The following is a 15,819-nucleotide window of genomic DNA, read 5'->3' on the forward strand; positions in this document are numbered from 1 at the left end:
AATCATGGTAGGAAGTGGGATAAAAAAGAAAAAAGACCAAAAACGACGTGGGCCCGATTCGAACGGGCGCTCCCGAAGGAACAAGATTTCTAGTCTTGCGCGTTAGACCACTCCGCCACCACGCCTGTGTGTATGCGAACGTTGGATTTTTCGTGCCTATGTTCTCCACGTCCCGCCACGCTCGGACCATGGCACCGCTTCCAGCGCAGCCCAACCACCACTTCTTCCTCAGCTCCGGCAACTGGCCGAAACCTATCGTAGAGCACCATGCATTTCCAGACGGGCTCAACAAAATGTATGCATAGGCTGTCGGCTTCGTAGCGGTGAGGTCATTCCTTGCCGCCAGTCTTGTCGTCCAATTTCTTTCTGCTGTGTTTCCCAGTTTCATCAAGTCCAGGAGCAGCAGCTGTTGCACCTGGCCTGGGCTCCTTGGCGATCCTTTCGATCCTTCACATGATCCGGCGTTCAGGTTGCGAGGTGGCCAAGATAACCTGCCTAGCGATTGGAAACCTTCTGGAAGCTGGCCAGGGGGGACTTGGATGGGCCTGCCAGCTGTCACCAGCAGAGGGTTGTATGTATACTAGGTAGTACTAGTAGTACGCATCGCCGAGATTGGGTTCCAACGTCGCCCAAAGATCCCTGGAGGGTCCAGACTCCTGCGGAGGAACGAGAGGCGCCAAAAGCGGATCCTCACACCCCCTGAGCTGGATTCCGCTTCCCTGTCGCCCGGGCCCCGGACCCCCCGTCCCCCCAATGGGAGGCGCCGCATGTTCAGGACAGGGGTCCAAGGAGCAGCGCCGCTCTTCAGCAGATGGCAATCTGTAACGTAACCACCGACCTGAAGGATGGTATGGACATTACGCTGCTGTACCGTGTACTGTACACAGTATTATAACTAACAGCGGTAAGGTAAAAAAAAAAAAAAAAAAAAAAAAAAAAAAAAAAAAAAAAAAAAAAAAAAAAAAAAAAAAAAACTTGCACAGACCTAACCATGGAGACATGGAACCATGTCTCACCAAACCCAAGGGAGGATGAATTTCGGTCTTTGTCTCTCTCCTTTTTGCTTGTCCTTCCTCTTCTTCTCTTCGCCTCAAAAGCCCCTTTTGCCCGGGGAAAAGGTCTTCCACCATGGCCACGGCGGTGGTGCCTGGCGGCTGGCCCGACCTGACTGACTCGCAAAAGAAAACTCCATGGGGACCCACCGATAGTACGAGTACATACGGTAACTTTACCCGCTCCTGGTGAAACGAAGCCCGTACGTTACCGCGTACCATAACGATACACACACAGCTGGGAGCCGAAGGCCATCGCACAAAGTCCCGTCACTCGGGCCCATTCCATTCTCCCGTCCGCCTGTCAAGTCTCCTCGGCGAGTCCTCCTCCAACCCAACTCCACCACCAACAAACCATCTTCCTCCTACTCTGCTCTCTCTCTCTCACTCTCTCTCACTCTCCTGTCACGTCCGCTCCAGTTCTGGCACTCCGTCCCGTCCATACCCTGCGGCGACGTGGACCTTGCCCCCCCCCCCCCCCCCTTCAACGCACCCCGGCCTTCCAGGGGGCTTCGATTTCTCTTGTCTGGTCCTCCTGCCGCTCGCTTTCTCTTCGCTTGATGCGTCCCACGTCAATTGCACACACGGCTTTTGCTTTCGACGGGTTTCGGTTTCTCTGCGCTTGTCTCTAATGCTCTAGAGCCTTTGTAATCACCAACGAGCCGAGCGATCACGCAGCCACCAAGAAGCGAATCTTGTCCTTCCGTTCGAGCATCGCTACAAACTTTGAACATCGTCCACACACGACCGGCGAGAGAGAGAGACGTTGGCCATTCGGATGGTTTCCTTCCTCTTTCCCGCCCTCCCAACCCGACGCCCGCCGCCATTTTGGTAATCCATCCATAGAGCCTCGACCGGCCGCGTTCCGCGTTCCGCGTCCCGCGTTCCGCGTCCCGCGTCCCGCGCCGCCGTCGCCGGAATCCATCTCCCGCCATGGATCTCCTCCGCCGTGCCGGCAAGATGATGCCCGCCGCGGGCCCCCGTCTTCCGCTGGCCGACGACAAGGGCAAGCTGCGTCCCCGGAGGACCCTCGCCTCGCGCTTCGCCTATCTTCGCCGCCCCATGAGGCTAAAGGGGAACTCGGCCGTCTCGGTGCCCCTGGGCGTCGTGCTCCTGTTCCCCGTCGTCGTCATCCTCCTCATCGTCGGCATGGTCGTCCGAAACTCGGGCGGCTCCGGCAGGATATTGATGCCGTCGGGCTCGCCGCCCGCCATACGGTACGTGGTAGCAGTGGTAGCCTCGTCTTTGTTTTGCCGGGCGTTGCTTGTGGGTGCTGACCCGTTTGTTTCTCCTCTAGAAAAATCAGCGAAAAGCACGACAAGGTCTTCGTGACGGGCTGCCTCGAGCCCGACACCAGCAAGCCCCGCGCCAACGCCGCCTTTGTCGTGCTGGCCCGCAACAAGGAGCTGGACGGCGTGATCCTGTCCATGAAGTCGATCGAGCGCCACTTCAACCGCTGGTACAACTACCCCTACGTCTTCCTCAACGACGGCGACTTCAACCAGACCTTCCGCGACACGGTCCGCAAGTACACCAAGGCCAACGTCGAGTTCGGCAAGGTCGGCCCGGACATGTGGGGGTACCCGGACTGGGTCGACACCAAGGTGGCCAAGGAGGGCATCAACAAGCAGGGCGACAACGCCATCATGTACGGCGGCATGGAGAGCTACCACTTCATGTGTCGCTTCTACTCGGGCTTCTTCTACAAGCACCCGCTGCTGGCCAAGTACGAGTGGTACTGGCGCCTCGAGCCCGATATCAAGTACTTTTGCGACATCACCTAGTAAGCTTGGCTCTCTTTCCGCACCCGTCTTCTTCCTCTCCCCGTCCGGCTTCTAACAGGCCTCCTCCTCCTCCTTCCCTTCTTCTAGCGACCCTTTCCTCGAAATGATCAAGCACAACAAGACGTACGGCTTCACCATCGCCGTCAAGGAGCTCCGCGAGACGGTGCCCAACATGTTCCGCTACGCCTCGGCCTACATGCGCCTCAAGGGCCTCAAGTCGCAGGGCCTGTGGGAGTTCTTCCTGGAACCCCAGGACAAGGACCGGAGCTCCCGGTCCGCCACCAACGACGACGGCAGCCCCCGCATCCCCGACGTCGACGCCGAGGCCATGGAGGGGGAGAGGTACAACATGTGCCACTTCTGGTCCAACTTTGAGATTGCCCGCCTCGACTTTTTCCGCAGCAAGGAATACGAGGACTTTTTCCAGATGATGGATCGGAGCGGCGGTTTCTGGATGGAGCGCGTACGTCTTGTTTTTTTGATTCGTCCTTGGCCTTCCCTTTCTCGCATGCTGACAGAGAGACGCAGTGGGGTGACGCCCCGATCCACTCCCTCGCCGCCGGCGCCCTCCTCGCCACCCGCGACATCCACTACTTCCGCGACTTTGGCTACCGCCACACCACCATCCAGCACTGCCCCGCCAACGCGCCCGCGCGCCAGCTGCCCCGCGAGCCCTGGCTCGAAGAGACCACGGCCGACGAACGCGAGCGCATCGCCGAGGACAAGTACTGGGAGCACTGGGACGCGCCCCAGGAGAACGGCGTCGGCTGCCGCTGTCGGTGCGATACCGATATCGAGGAGGTCGAGGGCAAGGAGGGCAGCTGCATCCCCGAGTGGGTCGAGGTGGCCGGCGGGTGGGTGTGAGGCCGGCCGGTGTTTTTCCCCCGACCGGGTATTCCGGGACCTCATCGTCCACCGGCTTCCGGGAGGTGGGTCATGTGGCCTATGGCATCAAGGAGCGAGCCGTCTAGGTGGGGTTGGAGGCGCGCGCGATGGTGTGCCGTGCCGTTTTGCGCGCTCAGCTGGCAAGTCAAAGAGTAATTCGTTTGCAGGGTGTTGGGTGTGTACTATGCAAAGCTATCGGGTCGTTTGGGTTGTGATGAAGAGGAGGGCGGTTGGTTCGGTTGTGCGGGTGGACGGGTGGACGGGTGGACGGGTGGACGGGCGGTTGGGTTTTGGCGGTGTTGGGTAAACGCACGCAAGAAGCATCCTATAAGAGTCTTACGTACAAAACAACAAGAGACGACTTTAATGGCATGATCAACACAAGGAAGGACGCCGACGCAGGGATGTTGTCTGTCCCTCTCTTTTTCTCTCTCTCTCTCTCTGTCTGTCTGTCTGTCTGTCTGTCTGTCTGTCTGTCTGTCTGTGTATGTTGTGTGGTCTGCGGTCTGCTGGTGGGATTGTTTTCGCCTCGTATCCGACATTGCCCATCTATCTCTTCCTAGAAATACTATGCTTGAGGATGAACACTCTCTCTTGCACACCCCACGATACAACCTCCTTTCCTTCACCTGGCTTGTCGTGTCTGTTATCCCAAGAGGTGGAATCTACTGGAACACAAAAAAAAAAAGAAGAAAAAAAGGACAACGGCATCAGAAAAGCACATTAGAAAGGTATACTAGACACAATAAGAGAGGGGGGGGGGAGGGGGGGGGAGGGGATTGACTTGGAAAATAGTTCAGAAATCCATGAAAAGGAAACAGAACAAGCCTCTCTCTACCTACTGTGTACCTACCTACCTACCTACCTACCAGCCCGTCTATCCGTCTATAACAAAGCAAAGGAAAAAAAAAGAGCAATAAATCTAGGTATCTATCTCCCGGCCCCGCCAGCTCTTTGGAAAATAAAAAAACGATCGAGCCACCCGTTTGCACGCCATCCCATCCCATCCCATCCCTTCATCTATCCATCCCTCATCCACCAGGTCCGTTCGTTCGTCCATCCTACCCTGCCCTGTCCTGTCCTATCCTGTCCTGTCCCGTCCTGTCCAGGTCCTATGCGTTCCTACGCCGGCCAGCCCAGCCAGCCCAGCCAGCAAGCAAAGCCATTCGTAAAAAAACGAATTCCCTCCCTCTTTAGGTCCTCCCCCCCCCCCTCTGCCCTATCCGAGCAGAGATCAGGAGAGAAAAGAAGAAGAAGAAACAAGTATAAAAAAGCATCGTTTTGGGCTTACCACGCGCAGCCCCCAACGTCCGTCACGGCGCCGTGGCTCGCGTCGCCCACGAGCCGGGCGTACTTGGCCAGGACCCCCCGCATGGGCGCCATGCGCGGCGGCGTCCAGGCCTTGCGGCGCCGCTCCATCTCGCGGGCGACCGCGGCCGCGTCCGCGTCCGCGTCCGCGTCGCCCTCGGCGGCGGCGGCGGCGCCCCGGACGCGCACCACGTCGATGCGGTTGGCGACGGCGTCGATGGTGATGACGTCGCCGTCCTCGACGAGGGCGAGGGGACCGCCGACGGCGGCCTCGGGGACGACGTGGCCGACGATGAAGCCGTGGCTGGCGCCGCTGTAGCGGCCGTCGGTGACGAGGGCGACGTTGCGCAGGCCGGCGCCCATGATGGCGGCGCTGGCCTGGAGCTGCTCGGGCATGCCGGGCCCGCCCTTGGGCCCCTCGTAGCGCACGACGAGCACCAGGTTGCCCTCGTCCGGGCGGATGGCGCCGCGCGCCAGGGCGGCGTTGAGGTCGCGCTCCTTGTTGAAGACGCGGGCGGCGCCCGTGAAGCGCAGCCCCTCCTTGCCCGTGATCTTGGCCACGGCGCCGCCGGGGGCCAGGTTGCCGCGCAGCACGCGGATGTGGCCCGTCGGCTTGATGGGGTCCGCCAGGGGCCGCAGCAGGGTCTGGCCCTGCGGCAGCGACGGCCAGTCGGCCACGTTGTCGGCGAGCGTCTTGCCCGTGACGGTGGGGAGGGAGCCGTCGACGAGGCCGTGGCCGATGAGCATCTTGAGCACGGCCGGGGTGCCGCCGATCCGGTACAGGTCCTCCATGAAGTGGCGGCCCGAGGGGGCCAGGTCGGCCAGGTACGGGGTGCGGTTCGACGTGCGGGCAATGTCGTCGAGCGTCAGCGGCACGTCGGCCGAGTTGGCCATGGCGAGCAGGTGGAGCACGGCGTTGGTGCTGCCGCCGAGGACGATGGTGACGACGAGCGCGTTCTCAAAGGCGGCGCGCGTCATGATGTCGCGCGGGCGAATGTCGCGCTCCATGCACACGCGGATGGCCGAGGCGGCGCGCTCGCACTCGCGCGCCTTCTCGGGCGACGTGGCCGGGTACGACGACGAGCCGGGGAGCGTCAGGCCCATGGCCTCGATGGCGACCGCCATGGTGTTGGCCGTGTACATGCCGCCGCAGGCGCCGGCCCCGGGGCACGCGTGGCGCTCAATGTCCTCCATGACCTCGCTCGCCGTCGCCTTCTCGCCGTTGGCCTTGGGGCACTTGGCGTGCAGGCGCCCGTACGTCATGGCGCCGGCGGCTTCGTAGCAGGTCGTGATGTTGATCTGCTCGTCGAGGAGCGCCGACCGGCCCTTGCGAATGGTGCCGCCGTAGATCATGAGGAACGGCCGGTTGTGCCGCGCCGCCGCCATGACGACGCCCGGCATGTTCTTGTCGCAGCCGGGGATGCTGATGTTGGCGTCGTGCCGCTGGGCGCACGTGATGGTCTCGATGCTGTCGGCGATGATCTCACGGGACTGGAGGGAAAAGCGCATCCCTGGATGCCGGCGTTAGAGAAGGGGGGAGGATTCCAAGGGCCGCCGTGGCGCCCGCGGGAAGGGGGGATGGTAAAACAGCTCACCCTCGGATCCCATGGTGATGCCGTCCGAAACGCCAATGGTGCTGTACTGCCAGGCCAGCATCTGCTGCTGCTCGACGGCCTTCTTGACGATGCGTCCAAGATCGTACACTGTAAGAGGTGGTAGTTATGCTGCTGTCAGCCCGCTGCCCCTTCCAAGCGCCGGGGTCTCTCCCCGCCCAAGATCGTCGTCGTCACTCACAATGGGTGCTGGACAAGGGTGGTTATGTGTTAGCTCACTCAGCACGGCTCGGCTCACCACAGCACAGCACAGCACAGCACAGCACAGCGGGGCAGGGCAGGGCAGGAAGAGGGACCATGCACGGCCCAGGAGGACAAGACTCACTTGCACGGATTGCCCTCCCACCAGACGGTGGCGACGCCGACGTGGGGCGCCTTCTTCATCATTTCGCGGTTCGGGACGCCGGCGGCGTACAGCATGGCCTGGTTCCTCGGGGGGTCAGCCCGGGCGAGCCGGTGCGGAAACGGGCCCCGGGTTCGCCAAGGGAGGACTCACCTGGGCGCCGGGATAGTCGTGATCCCGCGTCATGAAGCCGGACCAGCGGTTGAGAGGGCCGCCGGGCGGGTAGTGGTCGAACTTGAGGTAGTCGCCCTCTTTCGGGACATTGCGATCGCCGACGGGGGTAGCGGCAGCGCCGGCGTTTTGGCCATTCGCGGTGCTGGCGATGGTGGCGGCAGCGCCGGCGGCGGCGGCGGCGGCGGCGGTGGTGGTGGTGGTAGGCGAGGCGGCGAGCTGGCAGCCGTTCTGGGCGACCTCGCGAACCAGGCCGGTCTGGATGTGGTCGACACCGTCTTGCGTCTCGGCATGAGGCGCCATGGTGACGCCGTGAGCTGACAAGGAAAGGCGCTGCTGGTTGGCTCGGGCTGGCGAAGTGGTGGTGGTTGTGGTGAGGTGGCGGTTGGTTCCAAAGCCCAGCAGTAGCAGCAGCAGCAGCAGAAGAACAACTTTTGAGAATCGATCCAAGAAGGACACAAAGCCTGGAGGAGCTGGAACGTCCGGAGAAGAGAGAGGTCGATCCAGGAGAAACCCGGAGGGCTGGGATCGAGGTCGAGATCGGGCGCAAGAAGGATGCCCCCTGTTTTCTAGGTACCGTTATCCAGGAAGCACGGCAAGCACTGCAAGCCTGTCGTCTGTCGGGGCGGTTGTTGGAAGAAAAGGAGGAGGAGGAGGAGGAGGAGGATGACGATAATGACGGTGTGCCAAAACGCAATCGAGGGCCCGGCAATGCCAACCTTGGACGTGGAAGCCCTGTTTTTAGCCTTTGTCGGGAGCCTTTGTTGACCGTTGATTTCACGTGGATGTCGGACAAGGACGCCGCAACGACGCCAGGAACCCCCGGAATGTTGCCCCTGGTTCCTGGTTGGCTTCCCCCGGATGATGAGACCGGGTGCGGATGACGAGCTCCGGTTCGTCGGGGCCGATGGTCAGGTATTTATTTTTTTTTCCCTTTTTTTTGGCTTTAGCGTGTGCACACTGGAAACGCTCTCTCTTTCTCTCTCTCTGTCTGTCTGTCTGTCTGTTGTCTTTCGGGTTGGCTGTGTTGACGTGGTGGTGGCGTGTTGACGTGTAGACGTGTTGGGCGGGCGACTTGGTGCGTGTCTTGATTTGATCAATAAATCATTGAATCAAACAAGGATACTAATGAGAAAACCTCTCAGGAAGGAAGAAAACAACTACAACAATGTACATACATATGTAAATAAAGAACAAGAAAAAAAATGGAGAGAAAAAAAAAGGTGTCTGACGTATTACTCACTCACCCCCTCTCTTCAACACCCAACCCAACCCTTGACCGCTGCTCGTCAACCCGCTTCTTTTCTTCGACACCTCGCCAACGATGCTCGTCACCAAGCTCTGCCTCTTCAAGATTGGCTCTTTTGGGGTCTCGAGTGGATATCGCCACGGATCGGCCGGCCGGGACAGCCCTGGCATCAACGACTCGGACACGGCACAGAGGAAAGCAGAGAGAGAGAGAGAGAGAGAGAAACAAGATGAGATGCATCCCTCCAGGGACTGCACGTCAGGGCATGAAAGTCTCCACGGGCCTTCCCGGTTGGGAATCCCTTGGGAAATCCGCTGCGGTGCATTTCACGACAACGGCCCACTTTCGGAACCAGCGCTGGCCGTAGTGCTGCCCTGGCCCGGGCGCCCGGTGCGCTGTGCGGCCCTAGCACGACCAAAAGTTACGCCGCTAACGGTCCGATCAGGCCCAGACGAACCTACGTGGTTAGGTTGTGTCTTGGGAGGGGGAGGGGAGGGTTTCTTCTTCCAGCCTCCCAGCAGGAAACGAAACACACAGAAAGAACCTTGGAAATTTCAGGGGGGGAGGAGGGGGAACGGGGGGAACGGGGGGACGAGGGGGACGGGGGGAGCAAGGCAACCTGGAAGCTTTCGGAACGGCAACAACAACATCAACAACAACAACAACGACGACGACGACGACGTTGGGAACATTCCTTGCCTTTCTTTTCCGGTTTGCGGTACCTTATGGAGGTACCTGACTGAGCATGGCCAGGTCAGGAAACCTAAGGGACAGGGATGCGGAGACGGCGAGGTACGAAAGTACTACCTAACGTCATACAATGGAACCTGAGGACATGGAGGAGGGCTCCATCCTTTGGTGTGAGACAGCAAGGTCCCCCTACCGCACCTCATTACGCAGCAGTTACGTTTACGCACTTTCATCCGCATGCACGCAGCCGATCGGGAGACTCGAGCCAAGTCAGGTACATGACGAGTGAGCGGCAGGTAGATAGGTACCCGGGGGACGCATGGGCGGACGAATGGAGATGAAGGCCAGGGATGCGAGGTGCTTCGGAAGCCAAACAAGGCGTTCCGGGGCCACGAGCCCCAAAAGCCAAGTCCCGGCTGCGGCGCTGCGGCTTTCGCCGGGTCTTGGGCGGGTTCCGGTCCCGCCGCCGCATCCAATTGCCGTTATCGCGTACGGCGTATGCGCCGCCTTTCCACCATCCACCATGGCGAGTCGAGTCCCTGGTCGGGCAACAGAGAGAACCTACCTTCTCCCTATGTAGAAAGCAAGGACCTTGGACCGATAACGACCCCTCCTGATGGGGGAGGGGGGCTGTTGGTCTGCAGAACGCAAGAGAAGAGGTCCCCGGTCGGTCTCCCCGTCCTGTCTCAGGTACCCAACCGGGCGGTGGGGACGAGATGCTGCTTACTACCTGTCCATGCCACCGATGCCCTGCCGCACGCTCATCGCTCGCGCTCGCGCTCGCACCATCATCGCCAAGTGGTCTTGCGCCATTGGTCTCGCATCCTGTGCATGTCTGTCGGCTTGCCGTACCTACCTACCTACCTACCTGCCTGTCTGCCTGCCTGCCTGCCTACCAGACATTCTGTATGTATGTATTACAGCATGTGTGCGTCTGCATCATCATGTACTATATGCGTGTGTCTTGTGTCTTCACTTACCTCCGAGCCGTCCTCCTGTCCTGATCTCGCATCCTCTCCGTCCCTGGGTCCTTTCCATATCCTTCCTCCCTCTCAGGCCAGACCCGGGGGGGGGGGGGGTGCAAGACGGCAGCACCGGAAGCAAGATGGCGTCAACAGGGCCAGACAACCATTTCTACTGCGTACACAGTAGGTCCTGGCGCCCCTGTACCTGGTCGTCAGCCGGTGAAACAGCACACGGCGTGCATGGGAGGGAAAAAGGTGGGGAGGGGAATCAAGAAAAAGAAGAAGCAGGAAAAAAAATAGAGCTAACGGATGCAACCAGGGTTGCAGCCGATGCATCAACGCATGTCCGTCATCGCGACGGGCTGATTTGCTCAGCGCTCCTCTCTCACACCCACCCACCTTTCTTTTTTTTGTTTTTTAAACAAAAAAAAAACGTGTACTGTGTATACTATAGTAACCAACAACAACTTGTACCGCGGTGCCCGGAGGGAGGTGGTTAGCTACTCCCCCACCTCCACCTACCGTAAAAAGGATGTCGCCATACTGCGTACCTAGCCGACGGTCGGGAGCGCTCCTTCATACACAGTAGGTACCTAGGTACCAGGCGGGCAGCCCACCCTCAGGGCTTCCATCGGTTGCATGGAACGTCCAATGGAAGCCATCGACCTCCCTTCCAGCCCGTTCCCGTCGGTGCCCGTGCCGTGCTGCCCTGCCCTGCCCTGCCCTGCCCTGCCCTGAGAGCGGGCCCAGCGTACCGGAGCCGAAGCCGAGCCAGTCGGTGTGCAGCGTTGCATCCTCGACTGTTTTTGTGCTGTAGTTTGTCAAATAAGGACACATGGCATGCCCGGAAACGAACTCGACCAACCCCCCTCCACAGGCAGGGCTCGCCGGGGCCCTGGGCCGGACACACAGGGGGGAGGGGGCAGCATGAAAATGCGGCTGCGCCTTGAGGACGGGAGGTTTGTTGTACCTAGGTTGGATCGGGTTCGGCCTTTGAACATGGTTTGCAGTCTCTTCCCTGCAGAAACAAGAGCTCTCTGGCTCGATCAGGTGTATAGTAGCAACTATGTACGCTACATATGCTATAGTAGTTACTAGTGGCTTGTTTCTCTTTTACCAGTTATTCGTTGAGCCTAGCAAGGTATTACTGCGTACACATTTCCCTTTTCAGAGAGGTTTTCCCTTTTCGGCCACCCATCTCTTCCCACCCAACCCTCTTCTCCCGTGTTTTCCGGCCTTTCCAGCAAACACCAGGCTCGGCCCTTTTCTCTCTCGTCTCGACTCCTCCACACTCAAGTTCCCCCGCCTGCCATCCCCCCGCCCAGGAGCCTCCAGAAAAGGCACCGATAGTCGCGGCGCCCACGATAGCGTCATCCCGATGCCGCGTCCAATCCCCATCGCCCTGGCTGGCTTTCGATAAGGTCGCATCTGCCGCTGCCGGTGAGTGGACGAGGGGGGAACCCTTGCTGCCCGCTCGGGGCTTGGCGGCAGACGTCGGAGGTGCATCTTTGGCTGCCGCATCTTGTGGCTGCATCCATCCATCCATCCAGCCAGGGCTGCCCTGCCCAGAACAAACACACAACATCACGCAAGCGCCGGGCTGCAACCTCTTATCTTGACCCTCTCTGCATATACTATAGTACACACTAGGCAAGGTACCTGCCTGCTCTCCCTTCCATTCGGTACGCAGCAGCCGACATGAAAAAGAGGGGAAAAACAAAGCTTGCCCCGGTCATGAGGAGATCGTGACGGAGAACGCACCCCGCATGCGTTCTGAAGACCGGGCGAGCACTCCTAGAGCAACAACAACGCCACATGTCCTGCCATGACGCCATGACGAAGTGCGCTGTCAGATGGGTGCCCGGGTAAGAAGCTGAACGTCCTTGAAAGAGAGTCGGGGCCTGTGGCACCAGCACCAGCAACAGCAACAGCAACAGCAGCAGCAGCAGCAGCAGCAACAACAACAACAAGAATAACAACGCCACCGCGAACGTCATGAACTACCCAAGTTAGAAGCATGAGGAACCCGCAGGGCCTCTTCTTTTTCCGCATGCGTCCACTGGTTGATTTCACCGCGCCCCTTGGACTGGAACGGAGCTGCTCTCAAAGTTCCCACGGCATTCTTCTTCCTCTTCCCTCCTGCATACCTTAGCTCGGTACCCAACCAACGTTCCCCCGCACCCGCCAACATCAGCTGCGATGCCGTCATGCATCAGGGAGCCATCAGGCACTTTGACTCCGATTCCCTCCCCCCTCACAAAAAGCCCCAACTTTGCCAAGCCTACCTGCTCAGCATCAGCCCCTACTTCGTACCTACCTGACCTTCCTGACCTTGCTATAATAGTTACACAGCACCAATACACCGAGGCCCGCGTTGGTAGTTACCCGGATCCCGCCTTGCTCTGCAGCCACCCTGACCGTCTGTCTCAGCCCCAAACCTTGTCTCATCTGCGGCCGTCTCGACAAGGAAAGAAGGTGGCAAAGGGAGAAAAAAAAGAAAACCAGCAGGCAAGTGGACGGAGCGGGCCGGTAAAGATTGCAGTAGGGTCCAGGTGAGAGAGAAGAGACCGAGAGGGAAAATGGAAAGGAGACCGCAAGAGAGAGACCCAGAGGGAAAATAGAAAGGAGGCAGCAAGAGAGAAACCGAGACATTCGGGGGGGCAGAGGGGAGGGAGGCAGAGACGTTGCAAAAAAAAAAAAAAAAAAAACAGCAAGATCGGTCTCTATCCATGTTCATCACCAATGACCAAAACATCAAGTCTTTTTGAGTGCTCATCAGCGGTTGTCATTGTCGTTGCAGTTCCAGCTACCTCGTCGTGGTCGTGGCTTCGTCCATGCATTTCGTTCCATCCGACAGCCCTCGTCATCCATCCATCCATGCATCCGTCCATGCGTGTCTGTCTCTCTTCATGGGATGCATACCATAAGAGAAGAACCCCCCTGGGGGTGTGTAAGCGGTGGTGGTGAGAGGAGGAGGGAGGGGGCCATACACCACCCACCACCTCCAGCTGCCTACCTGCCCACGAAACACCAGCCAAGCCCACACCCCAAGACGCAATCCCAACAAAACAACTCCGTAGAAGCAAAGGTTGCAGAAAAGAGTCAAGTGAAAGAACAAAAGCCGCCCTTCTCCATCTCCCTTACCTTCCTTTTCCACGGCCATCCGCTCATGCGTCCATCAAACACGATGGACCCGAACCGTCAGTGACCCCCCCCTCACCACCATCACCATCACAACCTCCGCCATCGCTCATGCGCAAGCCCCAAAGCGTCAAGTGAGAAAAAAAAAAAAACAACAAAAGTGCCCTCTCTCCCCAAATGGCAAAGAAAGCCCTTTGAGGAAAAACAAGCATACAAAGCGAGTGACAAGAAAAGAAGCTGGCCCCAGGGAAAAAAAGTGAACAGAAAGGAAAAAGCCACCTACATAGTCACCAAACCAAGCCTAGGGCTACCTACTTCAAACCCTCCCCATTCCGCTGCTGCTCTCCTTACATAGCCTCCTCCCCTCCTTTCAAGCCATCCCCGCAACAGGCGCGGCCCCCAGACCCTCCTCGATCCTCCTCACCACGTCCCTCTCCCGCGGACTCCTCGGGCTGGCATCGATCCCCAAGATCGCGCTGATGCGCGTCTTGTCCTGATTCGAGCCCTGCACCGCCGCCGCGTTGCCGTTGCCGCTGCCGCTGCCGCTGCCGAAACCAAAGGCGTTAAAAGGCGGCACCGTCGACACGGCGCTGCTGCAGCCCACGCCGGCCGAGTAGAGCTGGTCGTCCGGGCTGGCGACCGGCGTGATGGGCGTGCGCGCCGCGATGCCCACGTTCAGAGACGACGGCGACGACGAAGCCGGGGTGGTGCTCCGCCAGGCCTGCTCGAGGACGAGCGGGTTGGCGCCCGGGCCGTAGTCGGCGGCGATGGCGGCCCAGAAGGAGGCGCGGTGGGCGTTGTAGATGGCCGTCAGGCGGGCCATGTCGACGGGGTGGCTCGGCTGGAAGCCGGCGGGGGCCGAGAGGCCGTTGCTGCCGGTCGGCGGCGGGAGGGCGGAGCAGTCGAGGCGCAGGGGCCCGGCAGGGCCGTGGGGGCCGTGGGAAGGGCGATGGGATGAGGCGGCGGGGTAAGGGCGCGCGGCGGTCGGGGAGCCGGCGCCCATGGCGAGCGAGGTGTTGAGACCGAGGCCCATGGAGGCCGGCTTGGGGAGGATGGTGGGGAGGTGGGGAGAGGTGTTGGACTGGGCGGTGGCGGTCATGATGCTGGGCAGCTGGATCCCGCCAGGGCTGGCGGCGCCGTAGGACCCGGCCGACACGGGCGAGACGGACCGGCTGGACGAGCCCGCGGGCTCGTGGATCGGCGAGGGCAGGGTCCCCGGGTGCACGGGCGAGCGTCCGTTGGAGGAGCCCGAGGAGAGGGAGGTGGTGCGTTTCCGGCGGTTACTCCCGTGGCTCAGCTGGTGGTAGTGCAGGCGGCAGGCTAGCTCCGTCTTCTTGAGATGCGCGGCGATGTGCTTGTAGGGCATCTTTTGCATGCGTGTCTGGAGGAGATATGCTTCCTGCCAGAATCCGTCAGTATGGCGCGTCCTCGCCACGGCTCATCCTTCGCTGCTCACCTCTTCCTCGCTCCACGCTCTGCCGCCACCGGTAGAGGCCGTCTTTCTGGTCTTTGTGACGCCATACTCGTGGCGCTCAAGGACGTCCGACCTCGGGGTGTAAGGGAGACGTTGTCCCGTCATTGGCATAACCGGAGACATCATGACGTTTGTTTCCACAAAAAAAAACTCTTCCAAAGCAACTGTCCGACCAGGCGGAGTGTCCCGAGCAGAAGATCAAAAAAAAATGGAGTTCGTAACAAGAACGAGCAGAACTAGCTGCTGAAGAATCGAAGTCGGCTTGATTCGGTCGCAACCCGGACAAGGGACGAGAGGCAACAAAGAACCGTTTGGGCTTGTTGGGAAACGTGAGACAACGGTGGCCGAGAGGAGGGATCCGGAGACACACGAGAGCAAGTCGACAAGGTTCAGAAAAGAAAAAAAAAAGGACGACGACCAGCGGACGAAGTGAAGCAGTATAATAAACCAGATTATACCGTTGAAGAAGGCAAGATATTTCTCCCCAAAAAAAGAGCGTGGGCAGCCGAGGCTAGTTGGTGACGACGAAAGAGCGACAACGTCAGCTGCGAGAAGAGAAATAACAAGAAAAGAAAGGGACACACACGCAACAGCGCAGTGGTTGAGTGATGGAAGAGGTTCCACAAGCAAAGCCTTGGTGGGGAGGTATAAGATAGAAGAAGAGAAGAAAAAGAAGCGAAAGAGAGACTCCGGCGGGGGGGGACGGGGAGGAGGACTAGAAGAATAATAATGCAGCATCTTATTTTGATGCATGACGTTCGCTTCGGCTGCGGCTCAAGCAGTCCCGCAGGCTAGACCAGGGGGGGGGGGGGGGGGGACATGGTCGGCACACCCCAGACCTGACGTCTGTTACAGACCTCTGTGGAGTGGCCGGGGAGGGTGGGTTACACGGAGGGGGGGGGGGGGGGGGGGTGAGGGTGCGTATACGGAGCCCCATGGTCGCCTACCTACTGTGTACTGCGTAGGTCATGGAGTATGTAGAGCGTCGCGGCCCCGGCGCCGCCTGAGAGAAGGCCGGCCAGAACAGGGAACCGAGTATGGTTGAGGAGAACCTCAGGCAGGTTCCGGCCGTGGAGGAGAATCCGAACGTCTCGTCTCTCCATCCCATCTCGTCCCCTCTGGTGCAGCAAGGAACAAAGAAAGT

At 59.7% G+C, this 15,819-nt stretch overlaps 3 protein-coding genes and 1 non-coding gene across 4 annotated transcripts; 1 reads left to right on the forward strand and 3 right to left on the reverse strand.

Annotated features, from left to right (window-relative positions):
• Nucleotides 1-43: 43 nt before the first annotated feature.
• VTJ83DRAFT_t13 lies at nucleotides 44-125 on the reverse strand. Its single transcript has one exon. It is a non-coding gene; the product is annotated as a tRNA-Ser (tRNA).
• Nucleotides 126-1,985: 1,860 nt separating this feature from the next.
• On the forward strand, nucleotides 1,986-3,700 carry VTJ83DRAFT_1389 (uncharacterized protein; the record flags this gene model as incomplete). The annotated part of the gene is made up of 4 exons (XM_071007542.1): nucleotides 1,986-2,269; nucleotides 2,350-2,835; nucleotides 2,924-3,299; nucleotides 3,365-3,700. The coding sequence occupies 4 exons, from the start codon at nucleotides 1,986-1,988 to the stop codon at nucleotides 3,698-3,700; spliced, it is 1,482 nt and encodes a 493-aa protein (XP_070870742.1).
• Nucleotides 3,701-5,008: 1,308 nt separating this feature from the next.
• VTJ83DRAFT_1390 (uncharacterized protein) lies at nucleotides 5,009-7,459 on the reverse strand (the record flags this gene model as incomplete). Its single annotated transcript, XM_071007544.1, has 5 exons — nucleotides 5,009-6,540; nucleotides 6,625-6,732; nucleotides 6,824-6,831; nucleotides 6,968-7,065; nucleotides 7,139-7,459. 5 exons carry the CDS (start codon nucleotides 7,457-7,459, stop codon nucleotides 5,009-5,011), a joined length of 2,067 nt encoding a protein of 688 aa, XP_070870743.1.
• Nucleotides 7,460-13,571: 6,112 nt separating this feature from the next.
• On the reverse strand, nucleotides 13,572-14,801 carry VTJ83DRAFT_1391 (uncharacterized protein; the record flags this gene model as incomplete). The annotated part of the gene is made up of 2 exons (XM_071007545.1): nucleotides 13,572-14,600; nucleotides 14,658-14,801. The coding sequence occupies 2 exons, from the start codon at nucleotides 14,799-14,801 to the stop codon at nucleotides 13,572-13,574; spliced, it is 1,173 nt and encodes a 390-aa protein (XP_070870744.1).
• Nucleotides 14,802-15,819: the final 1,018 nt, after the last annotated feature.

Source organism: Remersonia thermophila, chromosome 1, assembly GCF_042764415.1.
Source record: "Remersonia thermophila strain ATCC 22073 chromosome 1, whole genome shotgun sequence".
NCBI lineage: Eukaryota > Fungi > Ascomycota > Sordariomycetes > Sordariales > Chaetomiaceae > Remersonia > Remersonia thermophila.